The sequence below is a fragment of the Squalius cephalus genome, assembly GCF_949319135.1.
Source record: "Squalius cephalus genome assembly, chromosome: 16".
Taxonomy (NCBI): domain Eukaryota; kingdom Metazoa; phylum Chordata; class Actinopteri; order Cypriniformes; family Leuciscidae; genus Squalius; species Squalius cephalus.
Genome location: NC_137137.1, coordinates 33274962 through 33301214, shown reverse-complemented (window position 1 = coordinate 33301214; position 26253 = coordinate 33274962). Strand labels below are relative to the sequence as shown.

The window sequence follows — 26253 nt, the reverse complement described above, 5'->3', positions numbered from 1 at the left end:
GCTGTGTAAAGGGGTCATCGGAGGTCGAGCATGGAGACAGTGCCTTCTGTGATTATAATGTGGCTGCCACCCTGAGGGGAACAACATGTGCGTTAATGAAGGGATCATATGCTTGTGTCACTTCTAAACGCATGCGGATGGATTAAAGGTGAAGTCACTACCGTAAAAAGAGGAGGTTCTTTGGGATGAGGGTGAAAGCCTTTCTGAGTGCAGGTTGAGATCTCCTCCAGGCCGTAGTCTGTCAGTCTGAAGTAGCCGGTCCTGTGAACACAACATCCGGCTGAATGACAATGCAGTTGCACTCTCTGACAGTAGATGGCGCTTATAAAACACGCGTCACGTAGACAGTATTTACATGTTTTCAAACAGTCATTCAGATTTTTTTAATTCGCTTTGATGTTTATCTACAGTCACCGTCAGCTGGTTACACACACTGAGTGGCAGAAACACTGAGTGGCAGAAACACTGAGTGGCAGAAACACTGAGCGGCAGAAACACTGAGCGGCAGAAACACTGAGCGGCAGAAACACTGAGCGGCAGCATTAGTTTTCAGTGTGAATGCCACGAAAAACACACAAAACACATCTAAAACGGGAAGTTCTGAGGTATATTTTTACTGACTGCCGAAAGCTACAGAACAGAGAAGTGAATGGATCGCTGTAAATCACAGAAACAACTGGATCCAGGCAGAGAAAGGTGGATTTGCAGATATCATTTTGTCAATATGCTGAATTTAAGGGTAAAATCATACCCTATATATTGTATTGTTATATATTGTATTGACAACTCATCAATTACATTTTTACCATTTTATATTTTGCATAATTGGATTTTTTAAATAAACACTGACAAAAAACTATACAGTTTTAATGCTGGACAATATGATGATATATATAACATTGATGTCAGTGATCACATGGATTTAGATCTATATTGTATTTATATAAAGCGTTCACAAGCAAATTTGCTTTATGTATTTCCCCGTCGTCTAAATCAGGCTCATATAAATGTCAGGAAACACGATTCCCGGCGGCATGTCAATATATATGGATCACTGGATCTTTGGTAGGTTGTAAAGAACACTATATCGAGTCCAGCCTTTAGTTTAAACTCATATCGTTTGTTTTACTCGTGTTTTCACAGTTTCCCCTATTAACTCCAGTCACTCAGCAGCTCTTCTGCCACTCAGTCCGGCTGAGGGAGTGTGTTCCTGCGGGAAAGTGACGTCAATGCAAACCCTCTATAAAATAAAATCACACTTCTAAAATTCCAGATTTTCAAAGACCGCGGGAACCCTGGTTCATTAATAAACCCCAGTTATTTCTAAGAAAACCCTAATATTTTATATCTAATGCAGTGACATTCAGAGACTGAAGTGTGACTCGGTGTCGGGCCACGTGAACTCACTGGAGCCGTCACTGCTTTGATCTCGGTCATTGCTGGACTTACTCGTTGAATTTGGGCGAGCAGACGATGGCGATGGACTCGGGCAGCATCATCTGGTACGAGCAGTGTGTGTGCAGATCAACGCTGGACAGGAACGCGGTCTGAGTCGGGTGTGTCTGTGGAGCAGACCTGATCTGTCACACATCTGATCTGAGAACTGTATGCCTCTGACATATGGGGAAATAATCACGGAAAGATGATTACTTGCTCTTTCAGCTCAACAATAGGGAGTGGGGGGGGGGAAATGAGATTCAAACTCAATTTATAACATTACATGCTATGGCTGATATATATTTAATATTTTGATATATTGATATATACACTCACCTAAAGGATTATTAGGAAGGAACACCATACTAATACTGTGTTTGACCCCCTTTCGCCTTCAGAACTGCCTTAATTCTGCGTGGCATTGATTCAACAAGGTGCTGAAAGCATTCTTTAGAAATGTTGGCCCATATTGATAGGATAGCATCTTGCAGTTGATGGAGATTTGTGGGATGCACATCCAGGGCACGAAGCTCCCGTTCCACCACATCCCAAAGATGCTCTATTGGGTTGAGATCTGGTGACTGTGGGGGCCATTTTAGTACAGTGAACTCATTGTCATGTTCAAGAAACCAATTTGAAATGATTCGAGCTTTGTGACATGGTGCATTATCCTGCTGGAAGTAGCCATCAGAGGATGGGTACATGGTGGTCATAAAGGGATGGACATGGTCAGAAACAATGCTCAGGTAGGCCGTGGCATTTAAACGATGCCCAATTGGCCTAAAGTGTGCCAAGAAAACATCCCCCACACCATTACACCACCACCACCAGCCTGCACAGTGGTTACAAGGCATGATGGATCCATGTTCTCATTCTGTTTACGCCAAATTCTGACTCTACCATCTGAATGTCTCAACAGAAATCGAGACTCATCAGACCAGGCAACATTTTTCCAGTCTTCAACTGTCCAATTTTGGTGAGCTCGTGCAAATTGTAGCCTCTTTTTCCTATTTGTAGTGGAGATGAGTGGTACCCGGTGGGGTCTTCTGCTGTTGTAGCCCATCCGCCTCAAGGTTGTGTGTGTTGTGGCTTCACAAATGCTTTGCTGCATACCTCGGTTGTAACGAGTGGTTATTTCAGTCAAAGTTGCTCTTCTATCAGCTTGAATCAGTCGGCCCATTCTCCTCTGACCTCTAGCATCAACAAGGCATTTTCGCCCACAGGACTGCCGCAAACTGGATGTTTTTCCCTTTTCACACCATTCTTTGTAAACCCTAGAAATGGTTGTGCGTGAAAATCCCAGTAACTGAGCAGATTTTGAAATACTCAGACCGGCCCGTCTGGCACCAACAACCATGCCACGCTCAAAATTGCTTAAATCACCTTTCTTTCCCATTCTGACATTCAGTTTGGAGTTCAGGAGATTGTCTTGACCAGGACCACACCCCTAAATGCATTGAAGCAACTGCCATGTGATTGGTTGATTAGATAATTGCATTAATGAGAAATTGAACAGGTGTTCCTAATAATCCTTTAGGTGAGTGTATATACATATATATATATATATATATATATTTCATATTTATTTAATCATTTTTTTTTTCATTCTTCATTTTGCAATTCACAGTTTTAGTGCAATATATTTCTTATTAGAGCAATATTTAAAAACTGATTATTTTTGTATTATATGTTTAATATTTGTGTTGTATGTAACATTGTGTTGTGTATAATCCGACACTACATGTTTCTAATGAGATTAAAGGTCATCTATGTATAAGCAGAGAAGGCAGAGACTGACGTGTATCCAGCCCAGGGTGATGAGGTTGTGCTGGTCCTGCACCAGAAACAGCTCCTCCTCATTCTCTGTGTCACAGTAATCTGGACCGCCACACTGCTTCGGCACGATCACGTGCGTCACTGTGAACGCGTTCATATTCTGCAACAGGCACACACACACACACACGCGCTCTTAATGCATTGTACTGGTAAAGCCTATCCAAGAATATATGCATGATATACTATACAGACTAAAGTATTGGGAAGAGAATCTCCATCCTAAAATTTTAATTCTCTCATCATTTACTGCCCCAGATGAATATGACTTTTTCTTCAATGAACACGAGTGAGTGAGTGTGTGTGTGTGAGTGAGCATGTATGAGTGAGTGAGTGAGTGTGTGAGTGTGTATGATTGTGTGCGTGAGTGTGCGAGTAAGTGTGAGTGAGTGAGTGTGTGTGTGTGAGTGAGCGTGTATGAGTGAGTGAGTGAGCGAGTAAGTGTGTATGAGTGGGTGATTAAATGTGTATGATTGTGTGCGTGAGTGTGCGAGTAAGTGTGAGTGAGAGTGCGAGTGTAAGTGCGTGAATGAGTGTGTTAGTGAGTGTGCGAGTAAGTGTGAGTGCGAGTGCGAGTGTGTGAGCGATCGGCTGTGAGTCAGTAAGTGTGTGAGAGTGAGTGAGTGAGTGAGTGAGTGAGTGTGTAAGTGAGAGTGTGTATGAGTGAGTGAGTGAGTCAGTAAGTGTGTGAGAGTGAGTGTGTGAGAGTCAGTAAGTGTGTGAGTGAGTGAGAGTGCGAGTGTGTGAGCGATCGGCTGAGTCAGTGTGAGAGTGAGTGAGTGAGTGTGTAAGTGAGAGTGCGAGTGTGTATGAGTGAGTGAGTCAGTAAGTGTGTGAGAGTGAGTGAGTGAGTGTGTGAGTGAGTGAGTGTGTGTGTGTGTAAGTGAGAGTGTGTATGAGCGAGTGAGTGAGTCAGTAAGTGTGTGAGAGTGAATGTGTGAGAGTCAGTAAGTGTGTGAGTGTGTGTGTGAGTGAGTGAGAGTGCGAGTGTGTGAGCGATCGGCTGTGAGTCAGTAAGTGTGAGAGTGAGTGAGTGAGTGTGTAAGTGAGAGTGCAAGTGTGTATGAGCGAGTGAGTGAGTCAGTAAGTGTGTGTGAGCGAGTGAGTGAGTCAGTAAGTGTGTGAGAGTGAGTGTGTGAGTGTGTGAGTGAGTGAGTGAGTGAGTGAGTGTGTAAGTGAGAGTGTGTATGAGCGAGTGAGTGAGTCAGTAAGTGTGTGAGAGTGAGTGTGTGAGAGTCAGTAAGTGTGTGAGTGAGTGAGAGTGCGAGTGTGTGAGCGATCGGCTGTGAGTCAGTAAGTGTGAGAGTGAGTGAGTGAGTGTGTAAGTGAGAGTGCGAGTGTGTATGAGCGAGTGAGTCAGTAAGTGTGTGTGAGCGAGTGAGTGAGTCAGTAAGTGTGTGAGAGTGAGTGTGTGAGTGAGTCAGTAAGTGTGTGAGAGTGAGTGTGTGAGTGAGTCAGTAAGTGTGTGAGTGAGTGAGTGAGTGAGTGTGTATGAGTGGGACGGCATGATGAGGGAAAATGATGAAGTATACCTTTAACAGCCATCCATTTGAATTAAAATTTGTTGATAACATCAAATTATCCGAAATAATCTGCAGCGTTCATAAAATTGTAAAATAATACAGACAAAATGTAGGTAACGTAAAAGTATGAAATCCAACAGAAGGAGCTTCATACCAGTCTCCCACAGAGTATCCCACAGGTTTCCACTGCTCTTATGGTGTTGCTATTGGCTATTCGCAGAAATTTGCCACAGAGTTCAGCAGGAACAGCAATCTGCCGTAAACCATCAACCATCGTAGCTGAAACACAGAGAGAAACACTGTCACAACTAGGGACGCACCGATATGAACATTTTGGCCGATACGATAACCGATAAATCTTTACATTTGAAAGCCGATAACCGATATATTGCCCGATAAATATAAATCCACATTTTTTTATAATTTTTGAGAGCCTGATTACAAAAACAAAAGTCTCACCAGTAAAAGCCACATCCCAATCACACAATTATAACATTCTTATGATAATTTTATGTAGCCGATATGACAGACTTGCGCTGCACATGTTGCACTGAACTGCATTTTCCTTTTTTAAGTGTTCCCAATCATATTTCAAGCAATTGAAAACCATCATGGCGAACAGTGCTCATTAGAAAGAAACAATCCATTATTTATCGGCTTCAATATATATCGGCTAAATTTTCTTATCAGGCCGATAATGATAACAGTAAAAGTGAACATATATCGTCCGATACCGATATGGTGGCCGATATATCGTCACATCAGAAACAGAAACTATAAACTTAACTATAACATTATAAATGAACATATATTGGCCGATACTGATATAGTGACCGATATATCGTCACAACAGAAACTATAAACTTAACTATAACATTATAAATGAACATATATTGGCCGATACTGATATAGTGACCGATATATCGTCACAACAGAAACTATAAACTTAACTATAACATTATAAATGAACATATATTGGCCGATACTGATATAGTGACCGATATATCGTCACAACAGAAACTATAAACTTAACTATAACATTATAAATGAACATATATTGGCCGATACTGATATAGTGACCGATATATCGTCACAACAGAAACTATAAACTTAACTATAACATTATAAATGAACATATATTGGCCGATACTGATATAGTGACCGATATATCGTCACAACAGAAACTATAAACTTAACTATAACATTATAAATGAACATATATTGGCCGATACTGATATAGTGACCGATATATCGTCACAACAGAAACTATAAACTTAACTATAACATTATAAATGAACATATATTGGCCGATACTGATATAGTGGCCGATATATCGTCACAACAGAAACTATAAACTTAACTATAACATTATAAATAAACGCATATCGGCCGATACCGATATGGTGGCCAATATATCGTCACAACAGAAACAGAAACTTTAAACATAACTATAACATTATAAATGAACATATATCAGCCGATACTGATATAGTGGCCGATATATCGTCACAACAGAAACAGAAACTATAAACATAATTATAACATTATAAATGAACATATATCAGCCGATACTGATATGGTGGCCGATATATCGTCACAACAGAAACAGAAACTATAAACTTAACTATAACATTATAAATGAACATATATTGGCCGATACTGATATAGTGGCCGATATATCGTCACAACAGAAACTATAAACTTAACTATAACATTATAAATGAACATATATTGGCCGATACTGATATAGTGGCCGATATATCGTCACAACAGAAACTATAAACTTAACTATAACATTATAAATAAACGCATATCGGCCGATACCAATATGGTGGCCGATATATCGTCACAACAGAAACAGAAACTTTAAACTTAACTATAACATTATAAATGAACATTTATCGTCCGATACCGATATGGTGGCCGATATATCATCACATCAGAAACAGAAACTATAAACTTAACTATAACATTATAAATGAACATATATTGGCCGATACTGATATAGTGACCGATATATCGTCACAACAGAAACTATAAACTTAACTATAACATTATAAATGAACATATATTGGCCGATACTGATATAGTGGCCGATATATCGTCACAACAGAAACTATAAACTTAACTATAACATTATAAATAAACACATATCGGCCGATACCGATATGGTGGCCGATATATCGTCACAACAGAAACAGAAACTATAAACATAATTATAACATTATAAATGAACATATATCGGCCGATACCGATATGGTGGCCGATATATCATCACATCAGAAACAGGCTGCATCATGTGTAGTGAGGTTTGAGAGCGAGTCGTACTGTTGCTGCTGAGGTGACCCGGTTTAAGCGAGCGGTCAAAGGTCGGCGGGGCCGGCGGAGCGCTGTGATTGGCCAGCGGGCTCTGAGGGGGGGTGGGGGACTCTAGATAGGGCAGCGGTGGACCCTGGATCCCGGGGATGAGCAGTGAGTCCTCCTGCTGGGACGCTGGAGAGCTGATCTGGTGCCCGTGATCTTGACGCTCCTTCTGTCGGATCATGTCCTCGAACATGCTGAACTGCTCCTGCTCTCGCTGTCTCCTCTGCATGTCCAACACACGCTGCCTCTCCAGCTCCAGCTCTCGTTGACGGGACAACTCACGCTCCAGCACTTCTGCTTCCGCACGCTAGTGGACCACAACACGATTCATGAGGTTAAACACACGTGCATCGAGGGCTGGGTATCGTTTGAATTTTAACAATTGTTCAACATTTACACTTCTACATTGCACACATTTTGTAACATTTTATTTAAGTTCAAGAGTTTTTTTAACACTTTTTTATCTTTTTATATGACAAAATTGAAGATGGAAAGTCCTGTTGTGCATCTTTATTTCAGGTTTATTTAACAGGGACAATGCACACTAATAATACATAAATAATAATACATCTAGGGTTGGGTATCGTTTGAATTTTAATGATTCCGATTTCGATTCTGCTTATGAATTTCGATTCTTATCGATTCGATTCCAATAAGGTTTAAAAAAAAAAAAAAAAAAAAAAACTTAGATGTCATTCAGATTTAGTCTTATTGCAAACCATTTAATTGTGGCTGAATATCATAAACAAAAAAATCATCAGGCTAAAGAACACTTACACAAGGAACGTTTGTGGTTTAAAAACACCATAGAAAAACAACTAGCCTTACTAATATACATGTAAAGCATTATTAAAGACAGGTAAACACTCAGTAATTAAAAAAGAACAAAATAGCAATTGCAACAAATAAATACAACTGAACAAAGATACGATTGAAATAAATGTTTTATGATTTCCAGATATTCAGGTACAGAAACTGTAATCAAATGTAAAATAACTGCACTTTATAAATAGAATATACATTACAAATATAGTTACGAAAGATATTCAGTCAAGAACAGCGAGTGAAATTTCTCTGTCTTTTTTGTTGTTTGATTAGTGTTATTATAGAGACGGCAGCAGGAATATTAGTGTTATTATAGAGACGGCAGCAGGAATATTAGTGTTATTATAGAGACGGCAGCAGGAATATTAGTGTTATTATAGAGACGGCAGCAGGAATATTAGGCTACTGTCACTTTAAGAGCTGCACGGATCCAATATAGTTACAAATGCCTTCAGCTCTGAAAACAGCGCCAGCTCGTCTCGCGTTTGAATTGTTTAGTCATACTGAAATGCTCACAAAGGAATCAATAAGAGGAATCAAAATTTTAATTTATAACACGTATCCGATCCTGACCTCAAGTATTCGATTCCAGAATTGGAATCGGTTTTCGATTCCCAACCCTACGTGCATCTTTAACTTTGAGATTGATTGCACCAAAAACATCCATATTTCATTCCCAAAATCAATAATACATACAGAAAATTACTGTTTTACTATCGTTTAAAAATAAGTCTATAATAGACAATTATTTGTATTTTTAATTTAAAATTAAAATATTACTGTAATAAATATATAATTATTTTATTTTGCATTATTTCGTAAAGCAGTGCCGCAAATAATACCAAGTGTAAACGCTTTAAAATCTTGTAATTAAATTTACAATATACACTGGAAGTCAAAAGTCTGAAATAATTATAGTTTTTAAAAGAAGTCTCCTCTGCTCACCAAGACTGCATTTATTTGATTAAAAATACAGTAAAAACAGTAATATTATGAAATATTATTACCATTTAGAATAATAGTTTTCTATGTGAATATATAGTGAACTGTAATTTATTCCTGTGATCAAAGCTGGATTTTCAGCATCATTACTCCAGTCTTCAGTGTCACATGATCCTTCAGAAATCACTCTAATATGATGATTATTACTCAATAATTGAGCACCAATAATAACGCATAATAATTAATAATGGTTCTTAATGTTTAATTATAACGATATAATCAATTTCACCTGCCACTGGTTTTAATGTATGTGTTGAGTATATAATATATTCATGCAGAATAATGGAAATTAAATAAATAAATGTCCAGATGAAGAATGATAAAGAGATTAGGGGAAGAAAATGTGTTAAACTTTCAGGTAAATAATGTGACAATGCACAAAAATAATAATGGCCCTAAAGTTCGATTCATTCTTTTCATGCAAAATCTAATAACTGATTTCTTTCTTTTGGTTTTGGGGTGAATTATGACTTGTTCTTCACAGGTTTAAAAAATCCCTTTTAGTCCATGATAATGTTGACCAGCGTTGGGACAATGTGCCTCACCTTTTTGCTGCTATACTCCGCATATTCTCTCTCATATCTTCTCAGTAAATGTTTCTTCAGCAGCTCTGCTTGAGGGAAAGCCGTCTCCTTCAGCTTCTGTGTGAGGAGCAACAGCAAAACTAAGACCACTAACGAGATATGATGAGATTATTGATCAAAACAATCCTTTTCCATCTAGACTTCGTACCCTTAACGTCTCCTTCTTCTCATCAATATTAGACAGCTTATATTCTGGATGCTTAGGAATCTTTTCAATGAAAAGTCTGCAGGGTTAAAAAGAACAGGAGTTAAACCTGTCGCAATTAAACTAAAACATTACCAATATTACTCACACTCCCATTCCAGTTAAAGGGACACTCCACCCAGAAGTGAAAATCCTGTCATCATTTACTCACACTCATGAGTTTCTTCTGCGGGGAACAGAAACGTTGGGAAGCAAACCACATCAGACTCCTCTGACTTTCACTGTTACAGGGTTCGTACAGACACTGGAAAATCAAATTCCAGGACCTTCGAGGACTTTTCAAGCACTACTTTTTTTGTTTTTTTCAAGGACTACAATCAGAGATCTCATTTATCAAGCAATATCTTTATTATCTTTAAAATTCTAAAAAAGGTAAATAGATTAAGAAAAATTAAAGCTGCAAGCAGCATTTACCGGGGTTCAAGCATTTATGGCCTTTAAGCACATAAGCATTTAAGACATTAAGTTTTATTTAGCAAGCATTTAACCACTGAAATAATAGATGGAAAAGTCCATTTAAAGCCAATACAGACAATTTACTATAGGAAATATATGCTTTTCAAAGCTTTTTTACAGTTATAGCGCCACCTATGGTCCGATCTCCATAAAATTTTGCATGATTGTTTACTATGTTATGTCACATATGCTCACCAATATTTGTGAAGTTCTGAGTTTTCATTTAGGATTTATAGGCTTTTTAGTGTATTTTGCCAAGGCCCATTTTATAAATGACCCTGTTACAGCCACCCAAATGCAAAAGTTCTAAATTTTTTCAATAATTATTGATCTAGAGAGTCCAGAGAATTGTCCTAGACTGGTTTGGTTCCGATCGGGCCAAAAACCAGGGACTAGTTTGCAAAAGTAGGTTTTGGACAAAATTCGACTTAGCAGAACATTTTTCCTGCCTAAATCGAAATTGCAGATATACATTTTGTCCGCCTTGAGCCAGGGATCACAGTGGTGTAAGACACTTGAGTCTAGGACTAACGGTCTAAGAGTTATGAGTTGTGATGATTTTGTACTTTTGGTTGCTGTAGCGCCACCTATGGGCCATTCGGGGTCATACTCTGATAGGTTCTCCCCAAATTGAGGCCTACCATCTGGCCAGGTTTCAAGTCTCTAGGCCTTACGGTTTGTCCTGCACGATGCGTTTTACAAATCCTTACAATTACAATAGGGTTTCAGCATTTCATGCTTGAACCCCTAATAAACTATTAAAACAAAATGGTACAAATAAAAGTGCAGCACATGCAATGACTGGTAACTTTAACTATTGAAAGGATAATATGACAAAGATATCGCTTTCCTTATTCAAAATGATTTTTTCTCCCATGAATATATGATTGACTTGAAGAATAAAAGCTGCTTCATATACTTGGATATTTATATAAGCAATATCACGCTCATAGCCATGCAAAACGCCTCTATATCTAAATTTAATTTTGTGTGAAAAGATTGTTTTATCAATACAATCAAAATAAATTTCCCATAAATTGAATTTCAATAATTCAAGCACTTTTCAAGTAATTCTTCATAAAAATGGCTGTTTTCAAGAGGTTTCCAGGACTTCAATTTCAAAAAGTCAAATACTTCAAGTACTTTAAACACCTTGTTCGAACCCTGTTGTAAAGACAAAAAAACTAAACAAAAGAAACACGGAGACATTCTCGTTTGGAACGAGTAAATGATGACAGAACTTTCATTTTTGGGTGGACTATCCCTTTAAAACAGTGTATGGTTCAGATGTCTAATTCTCACGTGATGTATTTGTTGTAGAGGACGAAGGCGTGCTCTGTGTTGCCCTCCTCGCCGTACACGTGTGCCATGCGGATCATCTCCATTCCCGAGCGGAAGTATCTGCGCACCGGCACTGCTTCGTTCATGTCCACCGAGCTGCCCTTCTTCGTCAAGGCCCTCACTCGCTCCTCTGGGGTCAAACTCACGTCAGCGTGGTCCAACATCATGTCCCCAATCTACGCCTTCAACCCTGTGAGGAAACATCACAGACAAAACATCATTTCTGAATGAAATATATATTTCACCCCAGCCATATAAACCCCTATTCAGCATCTTAAAGTGACAGTTCACTCAAAACTGGAAATTCTGTCATCATTTGCTCACCCAGATGTTGTTCCAAACCTGTATGAGTGTCTTTCTTCTGTTGAACACAAATAAAGATATTTTAAAGAATGTTGGTAGTCAAAACAGTTGACGGTAGCCATTGACTTCCATAGTAGGAAAGCTGTCCAACTGTCTAGTTACTGACATTCTTCAAAATATCTTCTTTTGTGTTCAGCAGAAGAAAGAAATTCATACAGGGTTGGAACAACATGAGGGTGAGTAAATGATGACAGAATTTTCATTTTTGGGTGAACTATGCCTTTAATGAATGTCAGATGTATTTACATATAGAAATCTTAAAGGTACAGTAGCAAAACAACGACAAGGAGTACAGTCGCGTAAATTAGTGCAAGAAACATTTACTAGCATAAAGGCCCGTTCACACCAAGAACGATAACTATAAAGATAACTATATTAGCGTTCACCAGCGGACAATATCGTACTGTTTATTCTAAGCGCGTGCTTGTCTGTCTCTTTAAATGCTCGACCTGGTTACAGCAGGATGGATTCTGATTGGCTGTCAATGTTTTTATCGTTCATCAGCCAGATAAAATACTTCTGAAAGTGATTCCAAGTTAACGATATCGTTTGCTTGTATCGTTATAGCTGTATGTGAACTCTGCTATTCTTTAATATTGAGAACGATTTTTATAACTATATTATCTTATTATCTTTATCGTTATCGTCCTTGGTGTGAACGGGCCTTGATCAATAAAAACCCAGGTGTTAAAATATATGTACATTCTTACACTAGTTTGTATATTAAACAACTGAGTGAGTAGTAGTGAACTATTTACTGTGCTGCTGACAGAATGGATCAAATAAAGATGTGAAATAAAGTGCAACATCTCTAAACAAGTGATATTTCCCATTCACTCACTCACATTACATAGTTTTGCGTCATATAAAAAATACCCAACAGCTAGAAACGCTTTCATTCTGTATGTGGATTGTTATGGTAATGTTTATGAATATATATATGCAGCTAGCTGGCTAATGTTGGAATATAACGCTTTAAAAAGCCTTACCCTTGTAATAATGACAGTCAATGTCTTTCAGATCACATTCACTCTAGCTGGGGAAACCCGTCCATTGCCTTTAGCTGTAGTTCATGAGGATAGAAGAGCGTTAAAGTAGTTTCTGTGGCTCTGTGTCCATCCTTGATCTCAAACACTCCCTCACTTCCTCTTCCTGTGTGTGTAAAGCTGATCTCAGGTCAGTGTTGTCTGTCTCCCTCCACAGGCGTGGGAAGGTGTTCATGCTCACTGACTGATCGATCACATTCAGGGTGTGTCTGTTAATATGTGACTGACTGATAAACTGTGTACTTACTGCCATTAAACCAGGAAGCATTCGTATATAAATAATTTATAGGATATTACAATTATTGTTATTATTATTAGTTATTATTATTATTGGTGGTGGTGTTGTTATACAGGTGAAACTCGAAAAATGAGAAATATCGTGCAAAAGTTATAATTTTGATGATTATGGCTTACAGCTTATGAAAACACCAAGTTCAAACTCTCAGAAAATTAGAATATTACATAAAAATCAATAATTTAAAAAAAGGATTTTAAATACAGAAATGTCAGCCCTCTGAAAAGTATAATCATGCATGTATATAGTTATATAGATATTAAATATATTAAATTTAATCTTTTAATTTGAATTACTGAAATACACAAACTTTTGAACGATATTCAAATTTTTCGAGTTTCACTTGTAATAATAATAATAATGTTAAAAAATAATGTTGTATGAAATGAAAAATAATATAAAATAGAAGCATTTTGATAGCGATATTTTGATATTTGTTATAGCATAAACATTTTGTTTAAATGACTTTTGATATTTCTTATTAATATTGAAAAAAAATGTAAGAGTCATTGTTAAATACTAAACTATTTTATTTAAGTTTTTATTTTGACAATTTAGTTGATAATAATTGAATTACTTATAACAGACAAAGCAGAACCCTAGTAAAAGAGATTAATCGGAAAGGTAAAATGTTATTCTATGACTAATATACAGGCATATTAATATTTACTTATTTAATTGCCCATATTTTAATTGAAGATATGTCATACTATTAATACAAATTTAATGATTCCACTCAACTAACCTTTAGGTTTTAATGAAAGATGTCTGAAATGTACATCAAATTCATGGAAATACAGAATAATAACCCGTATTAATTACAATAATTATTACGGTAAATTTTAAAATAATAACAATAGTAACAAACAACATGCCTCTCAGGGCCTTCTGTGCCAATTCTGGTGACCCATCTTACCCCAAGGGTCTAATTTATTATCTTTTACTCCACAAATCCCTTATTAACAAATAGACACAAAAAAAATGTCATTCAGTGTAATACAGTGTCGTAGATGACGATTTTCTTAGGGACACAGAATTAGATCAATTAACCTCAAAAAACAGTTTAGACTGACTAAATCTCACAAATGTTGGTATTCAGATGAAATGACTAAATTAAAAAAATAGCATAGTCATTCTGAGTAAATGATGACAGATGACTGTCCATTTAATGCAACAAAAATCATTCATGTAGTCCCAACACAAATAAATGAAGTAAACTTCAGTTTCACCTGTATTTAAGTGGATTGAACACAGTGAAATTAAGTTAGGATAAAATGTAGCCTATAGAAATTGAGTATTGGTTTAGCTCTATAGTTGAACAAGCAGAAGAAAAAAAAATTCTCAGTGTAGTTTTCAGTTATTTTAGTACTACAACTTAAAATGAAAAATGTTGCCTTGGCAAGTATCTGAAATATATGGAAGCTTGTTTCCGCCAGAGTGAGAAATAAAAAAGGTAATTGCGATTTTTTAATCTCACAATTCTGACTTTTTATCTCAGAATTACGTGATATAAAGTCGCAATTGCAGGTTATAAAGTCAGAATTGCGTGATATAAAGTCGCAATTGCGTGTTATAAAGTCAGAATTATGAGATATAAACTCGCAACTGCGAGAAATATACTTGAAATTCTGACTTTTTTTCCTCAGAATTGCATGTTTATATCTCGCAATTCTGACTTTATAATACGCAACTGGAGATATAAAGTCAGAATTGCAAGATATAAAGTCGCAATTGCGTGTTATAAAGTCAGAATTGCAAGATATAAAGTCGCAATTGAGTGTTATAAAGTCAGAATTGTGAGATATAAACTATTCTGAGGCAAAAAAATAATTCTTCTTAGAATTGGACTATATATCTCACAATTGTGAGTTTATATCTCACGATTTTGAGAAAAGATGTCAATTGCGAGACATAAACTCGCAATTATGTGTTATAAAGTCAGAATTGCGTGATATAAAGTCGCAATTGCGAGAAAAAAAGTCAGAATTCTGACTTTATAAGACGCAATTGTGACTTTATTTCACGCAATTCTGACTTTATATCTCGCAATTCTGAGAAATAAAGTCAGAATTGCGTGATGTAAACTCGCAATTGTGAGATAAAAAGTCGCAATTATCTTTTAAAATGTTTTAAATAGTTTCAGTTTTTGTGAACAATAATAACCCCACATTCAGGTGACAAAGACGAGTCAGAGGAAAAAAACCTTTATTCAGTTTTCTTTTCAGTGTAGAAAGAACATCACTCGTGAAAAGGTTGCAATAGTGGTAAAAGACAGACCACAGTAAACAGGTAAGGTGAACCCCATCTCATTCGTTACACATAATAATTCAAAATAGCTCCTTCATTTCAAGAAAAGTGGTTATGCAAAGCCACTGGTTAAACATCAAATCACAGGCTCCACAGAGAACACAGCGGGCATCACAGTAGGCACAGCGAGAGTGCGATGGATGACAACATGGCACCCCATAAAATATCCAATTCCCGTTTTTAGGATCAAGGGGTGTATGCGCATCTGTCCTTTTGTTACTCATTTCTGGGCATTGTCTGGATTTGGCACAAGAATCTCATCCATGAATCCAGCACGGGTTATTACACACCAAAAAACATCTTTAAATGAATCAGTGGCTGCTGACAAGAACAATAATTCACTAAGAATGTGTTTTCTTCGTCAGCTGAACGCTGGATTTACTCCAGAACAGGACGGCTTTTTGAGGAATGAAAAGTGCAACTTGTCAGAATCAGGGCTGAAGTATTTTAAAGGGTCGTTCTGGGACTTTCTGGACATTATAAAGGTCTTTTTTTTTTTTTTTTGCTTTAAAACATAAATTAGTTCTTTTTTTTTTTTTTGCTAAAGAAAATGTAATGTTTAACGGAATATATAAATACACTTAACACACATAAACATAATATATATATATGTGCTGGGCAACGATTAATCGCATCCAAATTAAAAGTTTGTGTTCACATAATATATGTGTGTGTAATGTGTATTATTTCGTATATATAAATACTAACATATGCATTAAGAAATATTTGCATGTATATACTTATACATCATTTATATTATATATAAATATTTTATATATAAATAAAAAAAAATTCTTAAATATATACATGCATGTGTGTGTATTCATAATTATACACAGTACACACACATATATTATGTAAACACAAACTTTTATTTTGGATGTGATTAATCGTAGCCCAGCACTAATATTTGTGTGTGAATCTGAACTGAAAATATCCTTATTGTTGAGCCGTGTGAAGATGATTCGTCATCATTCTTAGTGTGCAGAATATCTGTAACGCAGGAGCACGTCAAAAGCTCACGCCTTCACTCTACATCCACAGAAAGTGCAATTCACACGCCCTACACATGTGTGATCAGCTTCAAGAACTCGTACAGAACAATCCTGATTCAAAAATCATTCCCAGTTTCCCATTAAACATCAACAACCAACACACTCTCAAAAATAGACACGCAGTTTCCTTCTGTATGACTCAACTCGTCCAGCAATAACGCGAGAAAAGAAAAAACACACAAGGAAACTCCACCACAAAGGCTTGATTATTAAATAGAAAGAGGCCACAGATTGAACCAACATCTACAGTACCGGTATTATGAATTTCATTTATGTATTTGTACCAGTAAATGAATGAAGATCATGCCCCCAGTTATCATAGATCTGTGTTTCCAACATACCTGACATGCTATGAGCGTCACTTTCAGATGAGTTAGTGAGGATTTGCTGTACAGCGTTCGTGAGTGTTAATATACGCCGCATTATTAATAATTCAAGTTTCAAGATCACAGTTCAAATATTTCCATTCATCCCCTGCTCACTCATCTGACTGGATTTTCTCACTGCAAAACAGAATAAAAAAAGACACAATTTCATTTTTCAATGGAAGAAAATTTACAATTTACAATGAGGTAAAAACATTCTACATAACGTGCAACAAATGTTTACTTTTTTATTTCATTTGAACCATATAATATATTGCAGTTGTTAATTAGGTAACATTATGCGTTTTATATACGTGCCATAGCCGAGTTAAACATGCATTCGGGTTAAATGACAAACAACAAGAGCATCCATGATAAAGGTGAGGAAAAAATATTTTAAAATCTAGTTTACAACACATTAAAATGATAAAAAAATAAATAAATTCTAAAAAAAAAAAAAAAAAGTTCTCCAAAAATGTCATGTTGTGTAACCAAGAAGTGACGTTTTTCTCAAACACCTTGATGTGAAAGTTTTTAAACATATTTTTCAAAATAAAACATTTTTTACAAATATTATTACATTTTGGGAAGAAAACATTTTTAGAATAGAATAGAATAGAATGAGGCATTTATATAGCGCTTTCATATGTACTACTGTACACCCAAAGCGCTTTACAATCATATCAGGGGTCTCTCCTCAACCACCACCAGTGTGCAGCATCCACTTGGATGATGCGACGGCAGCCACAGAACAACGGCGCCAGTGCGCTCACCACACACCAGCTATAGGTGGAGAGAGGAGAGAGAGTGATAGAGCCAATTCAGTGGATGGGGATTATTAGGAGGCCATGATTGGAAAGGGCCAATGGGTGGAATGTGGCCAGGACACCGGGGTTACACCCCTACTCTTTACGAGAAATGCCATGGGATTTTTAATGACCACAGAGAGACCACAGAGAGTCACATTTTTATAGAAACTTCCACCATAAAATACATTTTTAAAAAAGGTAATTGCTACTTTTTAATCGCGCAATTTTAAAAAAAGTCAGAACTGTGAATTTATATCTCAGAATTGCGAGTCAAAATTGCGAGATATAAACTCGCAAATATAAAAAGACTATATTTTTAATTACATACATACATTAAAGGGGTGGTATAATGCTCTTTTCACAAGATGTAAAATAAGTCTCTGATGTCCCCAGAGTGTGAATGTGAAGTTTTAGCTCAAAATACCCCACAGATATTTTTATATAGCATAATAAAATTGTCACTTTTTGAGGGAGTTCAAAAATGCATCATTTTTGTGTCTATCCCTTTAAATGCAAATGAGCAGCTGCTCCCGGCACAGAGGGCGGAGCTTCAACAGCTTGTGTCCTGAAAAATTCAAAAACCTTTTTGTTTATGTTTAAATTTATGTAGCTGATGTGGAGTTCACTATCTTCTAATCATTGATTAGCATATTCTCTCATGATAATCTATTCATCGCGTTCCCGGGGGCGGGTTTATGTAAATTTTAGGGTTGGTGATGTCACTAACCCGGGAGGAATGTTATGTAGTCCATACCAGCCGTTTGTTGTAGTCCTTAAAAAGCAATTTCTTTAAAAGCAAATATCTCCCTTTGCTTTGAACTTTGAGCGTTGTAACTTCGCAGATGTTGTTTATGCTCAAACAGCAACATTACACACTAACTAAAGATAGAAAAGTGCAATCATAATCAACCACCCCTTTAATTATTACATTAGTAATTACATACATACAGTACATGCTAATTCCTGCTAACAACGTGCTAAATGTGGCAAAACATGTTAGCAATATGCTAATTAATGCTAGCAACATGCTAATTCCTGCTAAAACAACATGCTAAATCATGCTAGCAATGAGGTATTTCATGCTAGCAAAGTGTTAATTCATGCGATCTAGCTAGCTAGCTGGCTTTTAAAACTACTAAACTATTTAAACTATACTATTATTAACTTAAACTATTTCAAACTGAAAACCTTCAAGCTTCTTCAAACTTTCCGGCAAGGCTTTCCCGAGCCAACTTAAAGTTTGCCTACAAAATAAAAATGAACATCAACAGAAGCGTTAACTCTCTGCGTGTGCGCATCGCTACTCACATGCTGGTCGAGTTTTTGGTAATCCGATGTTTTGGGTCTCCGTGAGCCTCTTGACCTCCGACCCTCGACGACAAAAGCAATGATCTATAGGAGAGGGTGTGAAAGGAGTAACAGTCACTTCATTGTAGGGCTGGTCCGAATACCATTTTTTGAGCTTCGAAGCTTCGGTAGTAATGAACATCGAATATTCGAAGCTTCGGAGAGAGGGGGCTGAACATATTCTTCTCTCTAATAAAGGCAGGAATCTCTATGTGTCTGTCCGTCCGTTTGATTATTTCGAGAACCGTTCATCCAATCGACTTCACAAGGGAGTGCAGTGTCGAATTTAGTGTAATATAGATTGACACTCGAGACGCGACACGTTCAGAATGAATAAACTTTTAATAAACTACAGCACAACGCGAGCTGGAAGCTGCGCACCTCACACGGGCAGGGCTAATGCTCCGAGAACTGACACTGCGATATAAAACGAGAACTGACACTGCGATATAAAACGCACACACACACACACAGGTCTGTTAAATTAAGCAATACTTTTAATAAGGTGGTCTAATATTTTTCTGACTAACAAATTACTGACACAGTAAAGGGTAGATTTAAATAAAGAAAAACGAAATTTAAATAAAGAAAAAATGAAATTTAAATAAAGGAAAACTAAATTTAAATAAATAAAAACGAAATTAAGTTAAATTAAAAACGAGATTAATGCACTTCACAAACTCCGCTGTTCTGCTCTAGCCAGAGAATACTCCCGTTGCTGGAACACTGGCGTCGGTTCTATTTCTAGCATGCACGCGTTTTCCGCATGTCTCTCGCAGGCAGTGTGCAACCTCCAACCTGTTAAAGGAGAACTCCGGTCAATTTTAACATTGAGCTCATTTTTTTGTAAATTTGGAGTGCTGTCAATACAGAGAACAACGACAAAAATCGGTGTTGCCTACACCGAGTTATTCTATTTTTAAAATTTGCACCCTGTTGACTTCAATGGGGCAAGTACTAAACCTGCTTTTAGCCTCTTAACATCCTTGATGTGTCATTACAAGTGCACAGAAAATGTGAGTGATTCCTTCTGAGTGAACACGAGTGAATCTGACTGCAGTAGATGTGAAAGATATGTATAAAAATGATGTTATTTAAGCCAGCGCACATACCTGTATTTACATCCTGTTTTCGGTTGAAGTCCAAAGTAGTCGATTGTCGAGTTCACACGCATAGGTTTAGTTACCTATGATCACGCGCGTGAACTCGGCAATCGACTACTTTGGACTTCAACCGAAAACAGGATGTAAATACAGGTATGTGCGCTGGCTTAAATAACATCATTTTTATACATATCTTTCACATCTACTGCAGTCAGACTCACTCGTGTTCACTCAGAAGGAATCACTCACATTTTCTGTGCACTTGTAATGACACATCAAGGATGTTAAGAGGCTAAAAGCAGGTTTAGTACTTGCCCCATTGAAGTCAACAGGGTGCAAATTTTTAAAATAGAATAACTCGGTGTAGGCAACACCGATTTTTGTCGTTGTTCTCTGTACTGACAGCACTCCAAATGTACAAAAAAATTAGCTCAATGTTAAAATTGACCGGAGTTCTCCTTTAACATGGGAGCCGAAATAAAAACGGACACGCCGCAGCTGAGACGCTTACGCCACGCAGCCAGTGTGTCGCCGGCCTTATTCAAGCGCGAATGAGAACCGTTTCACGGGGGATCCCAGGTGTGCAAAAAAACAAAACAAAAAAAACGAATATTCGAATGTCAAATTTTCAAATCGAATACCAACCCACCGAACGAATACTCGAATATTCGAATATTCGGGTCCAGCCCTACCTCATTGGGCGTTAGAAAGCATCAGTAAAAGCTCTGCCTGATGAGAGGTGCACTAACCTTGCGCTTGTTGTGGCTGGCGATATAAAGCACCGCCACCAGAACGACGGCCGACACCAGATAGGCGAAGAAGTGGCTGCTCTCTGCGCTCTCCTTGATCTCGTCGTCCTCATTTGCTTTTCTGTTCTTTTCCAGCTTCAGGTTTTTGTGGTCAGGTTTACCCTGGTCATCTGAAGGAATATCACCTGTTTCGATATTGCCGCCTCCACCATCATCTTCCTCAGTATCATCTTCTTGTTCCTCTTGGCTGCCCGTAGGAGCCTCAGGGTCGGTCTGGTTCTCCTCAGGGTCGGTCTGGTTCTCCTCAGGGTCGGTCTGGTTCTCCTTATCATCATCAGGACCTTCAGAGTTGGTTTTCTCATTAACATTTGGGTCCTGCTCATCTTTGGTTTGCTTCTCTTCCTCAACATTTGGATCAGTTTCACCTTTACCCGTTTCTTTTTCACCTGCTTTAAGGTTAGGTGTGTTTGGCTCCTTTTGGTCTTTTTTAGGGTCGGTTGGATCATGTTCTCCTTCATCTTCAGCAGGTTTAGAGGCTGCTGGTTCACCGTTTACAGGAGTCTCCTCTTTTGTCTCTGTCTTTGATTCACCTTCACCAGGTTCTTTAGGTTCAGGGTTGTTTTGCTCACCATCTTTATTCTGGACAGGTGTGGACGGCTTCTCTACTTTACTTCCGTCTTCATTAGACGCGTCCGTAGGTTTCTTATCAAGTTCAGCTGTTTTCTCCCCTTTCTCCTCTTTCTCTTCTGAACCCTCTTCAGGCGTTTTAGGGTCGGTTGCCCCATTTTCTGGTTTCTTCTCGCCAGGTGAGGTCTGATCTTCTGGACTTTCATCTGCTTTCCCTGGTCCAGCATCGCCCGGTTGAGCATTTGGAGGTGTTTTAGGTGCTGGATCTTTACTGTCGTCAGAAGGTTTATTTTCAGAGATATTATCTGATGTTTGTGGAAGGTCATTACCATTTGCTGGGTCCAGTGAAGTGCTTTTCTTCTCTGTGCCTGCTGGTGGATCATTAATTTCATTGCTTGGCAATGGACTGGTGCAAACTGAAAAATACCACAAGAGAGAGAATCACAACCAAGTCTTGTGCTAGCACACCGTTCAAGCCCATAGCGTCCTCAAAACAGCCACTGAGGGAATATCCTTTGGGTGAATGGTGAGTTTCTCAGACTTTATTAAATCACTGAAGCTGTTTCTGGAGTTAAAACACAGAACTAACTGCTTTTTCTTTTAATTTGCCACCCGTCTGTCATTTCTTACTGATTTACTGAGAGATACATGATGATTTCCCAGCTAAAATATATTATATACACGACCAGTTAAAAGTTTTGGATCGGTAAGATTTTTTATGTTTTTAAAAAGAAGTCTCTTTTGCTCGCCAAGGCTGCATTTATTTGAGTAAAAATACAACAACAACAGTAATATTGTTAAATATTATGACAATTTAAAATAACTGTTTTCTATGTGAATATATAACGTTAGTAAAGTGTAATTTATTCCTGTGATCAAAGCTGAATGTTCAGCATCATTACTCCAGTCTTCAGCGTCACATGATCCTTCAGAAATCACTCTAATATGATGATCAAGAAACATTTATGATTATTATCAATGTTGAAAACAGTTTTTTACATTTTTATTTTCTGGATTCTTTGATGAATGGAAAGTTCAAAACAACAGCATTAATTTGAAATAGAATCTTTTGTAACATTATAAATGTCTTTACTGTCACTTTTGATCAATTTAATTCATCCTTGATGAATAAAAGTATTGATTTATTTTATTTCTTTAACCCCAAAAAATAAAATAAAATAATTCCGACAGACCCCAAACTTTTGAACGCTAGTGTTTAATGTTACAAAAGCTTTCAGTTTTAGATAAATGCTCAGTTTCTATTAATCAAAGAATCCAGAAAATACAAATGTAAAAAACTGTTTTCAACATTGATAATAATCATAAATGTTTCTTGATCATCAAATCATCATATCAGAGTGATTTCTGAAGGATCATGTGATGCTGGAGTAATGATGCTGAAAATTTAGCTTTGATCACAACAATAAATTACATCTTAAAACATATTAAAATAGAAAACAGTTATTTAATGTTAATAACTGCAATAACAGTTATTTATATAGATAACAGTTTATTTAAATTGTCATAATAGTTCACAGTATTACTGTTGTTGTTGTATTTTTAATCAAATAAATGCAGCCTTGATGAGCAAAAAATACTTATTTTAAAAACATTAAAAATCTTACCGATCCAAAACGTTTGACTGGTGGTGTGTGTATTAATAGGCCTGTATTGTTTTGTTTATTCTAAGCGCGTGCTCGTCTGTCTCCGGCTCGAGCTCGTTACAGCAGGATGGATTCTGATTGGCTGTCAATGTTTTTATCGTTCATCAGCCAGATAAAATCGCTCTGAAAGTGATTCCAACGATATCGTTTCTCTATATCGTTATAGGTGTGGTGTGAACTCTGCCATTCTTTAATATTGAGATCAATTTTTAGATCTATATCTTTATAGTTATCTTAAGCCTAAATGACATTAAGCTGGTTTAAGGGGATTTTTGAAACTGGGAGACCGGCTTAAACCAGTTGAGACCAGCAAAGCTGGTTTTGGTGTTTTTTCAGCAGGGTTTCCACAGGCAATATTAAACACGTCACAACTTCACAACGTGTAAACAACGGCCTCAAACAGGAAGTCAAGCACTCACATAATTCTCACTAACAGGAATGTGGTTTAACCAGTGACACTCTTGACCACCTTTACAACAAAACCTGCTGTCAGGATTTGCAAACGTGGAAAGAAATTGGTATTCTAGATGACTAATAATTAGCTAACATGCAAAGTAAACGCACAGATTTCTGGATACAGTGAAGTGATTCACAAGTAAACACGTCACGAGCTAACACGTAAACACGTCAATCTCACAAACATCATCTGACTAGCAGTATAAGTAGAGGAACACACTAACTTACCCCGAGACACGCAGAGGACAACTAAACACAGGGTTGTTAAGCGCAGCATGGCTTCATTCAGCGATACTGTAATTCAGTGGCACGAGACTGAACGATGACAGCGAGTGAAAGCCAACACACTTCCGGTTCAATAAGAGCGACTTCCGTGTTTACACACAGTGCGCGTGGTGAGAAATAACATGCGGACTGGACTTCCGGGACGGATCTAGTTGTCGATCTAATTATATATTTTTGTTTCCTTATTGTTTGGACATGACATATTGATCAATAAAATAAAATAAAACATAAAAAAAGTTGTTCAGAATAGAGTTGATATTGAGAATGGCTTTTAAAATGCGATTTAATTCAACGCTGCAGGTTTGTATATGTGCAGTTTTTACAGTTTTCATACTTAATTGTTTACATGTTTGATTTCTAAACGCGTATACCTTGGTAAAAATAAAATCTTTATTTACTAGGAAACTCTAATTTACTCTATATACTGAGGAGACCGGGGCTAGTTGTCACAAGCTGAGTGACAGGATTAGGCAGGATTATTATCCTTAAATAGAACTAAATATTGGTTGAAAACCCTAAATTTAATGACAATTATAAATGTTGCCTTGCCAATAAACTGAAATGAGTTTAAATTAAATCATTAAAATTATTAACTGGAAATAAATAAAAAGCAAAACTAAACAGAAAAATATAAACCTAAATTGCAATATTTTAAAAATAATAACAATGATTAAAAAAAAAAAACAAATTCAAAATATTAATAAAACTATAATAAAACTAAAATAACACTCTGCTATATGGTTCTGAGTGTCTTTAGCAGTGTTGGTTATGTTGGTTTCAATCTCCATCAAAGCCATCTTATAATTTACATTATATTATATTATATTATATCATTATCTCTGTCCTCCGAACCAAAATGATTATATTATATTATATTATATTATATTATATTATATTATATTATATTATATTATATTATTATCTCTGTCCTCCGAACTAAAATAACAATATAATAATGTTGTTTTTTTGTACCCATATTCACTCAGCATAAGTGTGGACAATGATGTGTGTCACCCAATCAGGGAAGTTTGCAGTGACTAACACACACACACACACACACACACACACACACACACACACACACACACACACACACACACACACACACACACACACACACACACACACACACACACACTGTTTTGTTTGTTTTTTGGGTGGACAAGTGTCGGATGGAGAAGTGTGATCTCTTCAGTGAGATCTCTCAGGTCTTGAATATGGTGGGATGGTCTAAAAGGCTAAAGACTAAAAAGGCACCAAATCAGTTTGCATATTAGCTAAATTATCTACATTACTTTTTAGATTCTAGATTTTTTTTAGGTTCAATATCAATTTTACACATACAATTATTTTATTTATAACTGTATCCTAAATGCAATAACAACAATGTGGTGCCAAATGTGGCAAACTTATAGACATACATTGTTGGCAGTGCTCTGTTTCAGATTATGATAATAATAATAATAATTGTCAATTCCAAAGAAAGTACAAATAAATTGACAGTAATGTAGGCATACTTGTTGATAAATGAGAGGTTCATATCTGGACTGTAGAGGGCAGAATAAGACCATGGATTTATCAAAAGCATTTGGTTCACTGGATTATATGCATAATTCTCTCTCTCTCTCTCTTTCTCTCTCTCTCTCTTTCTCTCTCTCTCTCTCTCTCTCTCTCTCTCTCTCAAGACCTTTTCAATTAGGCTGTGCTAAACTTCAAATGCTTCAAGAAATATGAATGTGATCTGTCAGTTCATTTTAATTAATCATGTCATTCATCACTAAAGTGAACACAATGTTGGAGTAAAATGTAAGAGTAAAACTGATTGAACTTCAGCTCAAAACTCGCATGCATTGATATGAGTCTCTCTCGAGACGAACCCAGCTCCTCCTGCAGGAGAACAGAACAGACTCTGAATCTACAATGAGCCAGACTCCTCCAAACACAACGCCAAACTCTGAAATATGGCTTGAACACGTTCCTGACAGAAGAAGAGTGAAAGCAAGCAGTCCAGCAGATTTATAATGCTTTCTGGTGTCTCTATCACAGCAGATGTCCTCTTTAATTTTAATAACTAAACTGAAGGCTTTATGTTTCTCCAAGTCTTGTGTCTGGGTTCTTGAAAGAATAGTTTAGCCAAAACGAAACTTCTCTCATCATTGACTACTAGGGGTGTAATGATACCCTCGTTTCACGATTCGATACATATCACCAT

General features: G+C 36.9%; 2 protein-coding genes across 2 annotated transcripts in view; both read right to left on the bottom strand.

The window, feature by feature from the left end:
• The window catches only part of stambpb (STAM binding protein b), a 13306-nt gene extending 137 nt beyond the window's left edge, over positions 1 to 13169 (bottom strand). Inside the window, exons 1-10 of the mRNA XM_079896281.1 lie at positions 12923 to 13169; positions 11532 to 11760; positions 9717 to 9792; positions 9530 to 9625; positions 7122 to 7464; positions 4948 to 5072; positions 3236 to 3373; positions 1450 to 1562; positions 162 to 261; positions 1 to 71 (exon numbers count right to left, since the gene is read on the bottom strand). The exon at positions 1 to 71 is cut by the window's left edge and continues 137 nt beyond it. Coding sequence (XP_079752407.1) covers positions 15 to 71; positions 162 to 261; positions 1450 to 1562; positions 3236 to 3373; positions 4948 to 5072; positions 7122 to 7464; positions 9530 to 9625; positions 9717 to 9792; positions 11532 to 11737 — 1254 coding nt within the window. The 5' untranslated portion in view covers positions 11738 to 11760; positions 12923 to 13169 and the 3' untranslated portion in view covers positions 1 to 14. The remainder of the gene's footprint in view (positions 72 to 161; positions 262 to 1449; positions 1563 to 3235; positions 3374 to 4947; positions 5073 to 7121; positions 7465 to 9529; positions 9626 to 9716; positions 9793 to 11531; positions 11761 to 12922) is intronic.
• Positions 13170 to 15462: 2293 nt separating this feature from the next.
• Positions 15463 to 24128, bottom strand: tgoln2 (trans-golgi network protein 2). The gene is made up of 5 exons (XM_079896046.1): positions 23985 to 24128; positions 21010 to 22052; positions 19119 to 19202; positions 16504 to 17139; positions 15463 to 16259 (listed from the first exon to the last, which is right to left on the bottom strand). Exons 1-4 carry the CDS (start codon positions 24031 to 24033, stop codon positions 17137 to 17139), a joined length of 1179 nt encoding a protein of 392 aa, XP_079752172.1. The 5' UTR covers positions 24034 to 24128; the 3' UTR covers positions 15463 to 16259; positions 16504 to 17136.
• Positions 24129 to 26253: the final 2125 nt, after the last annotated feature.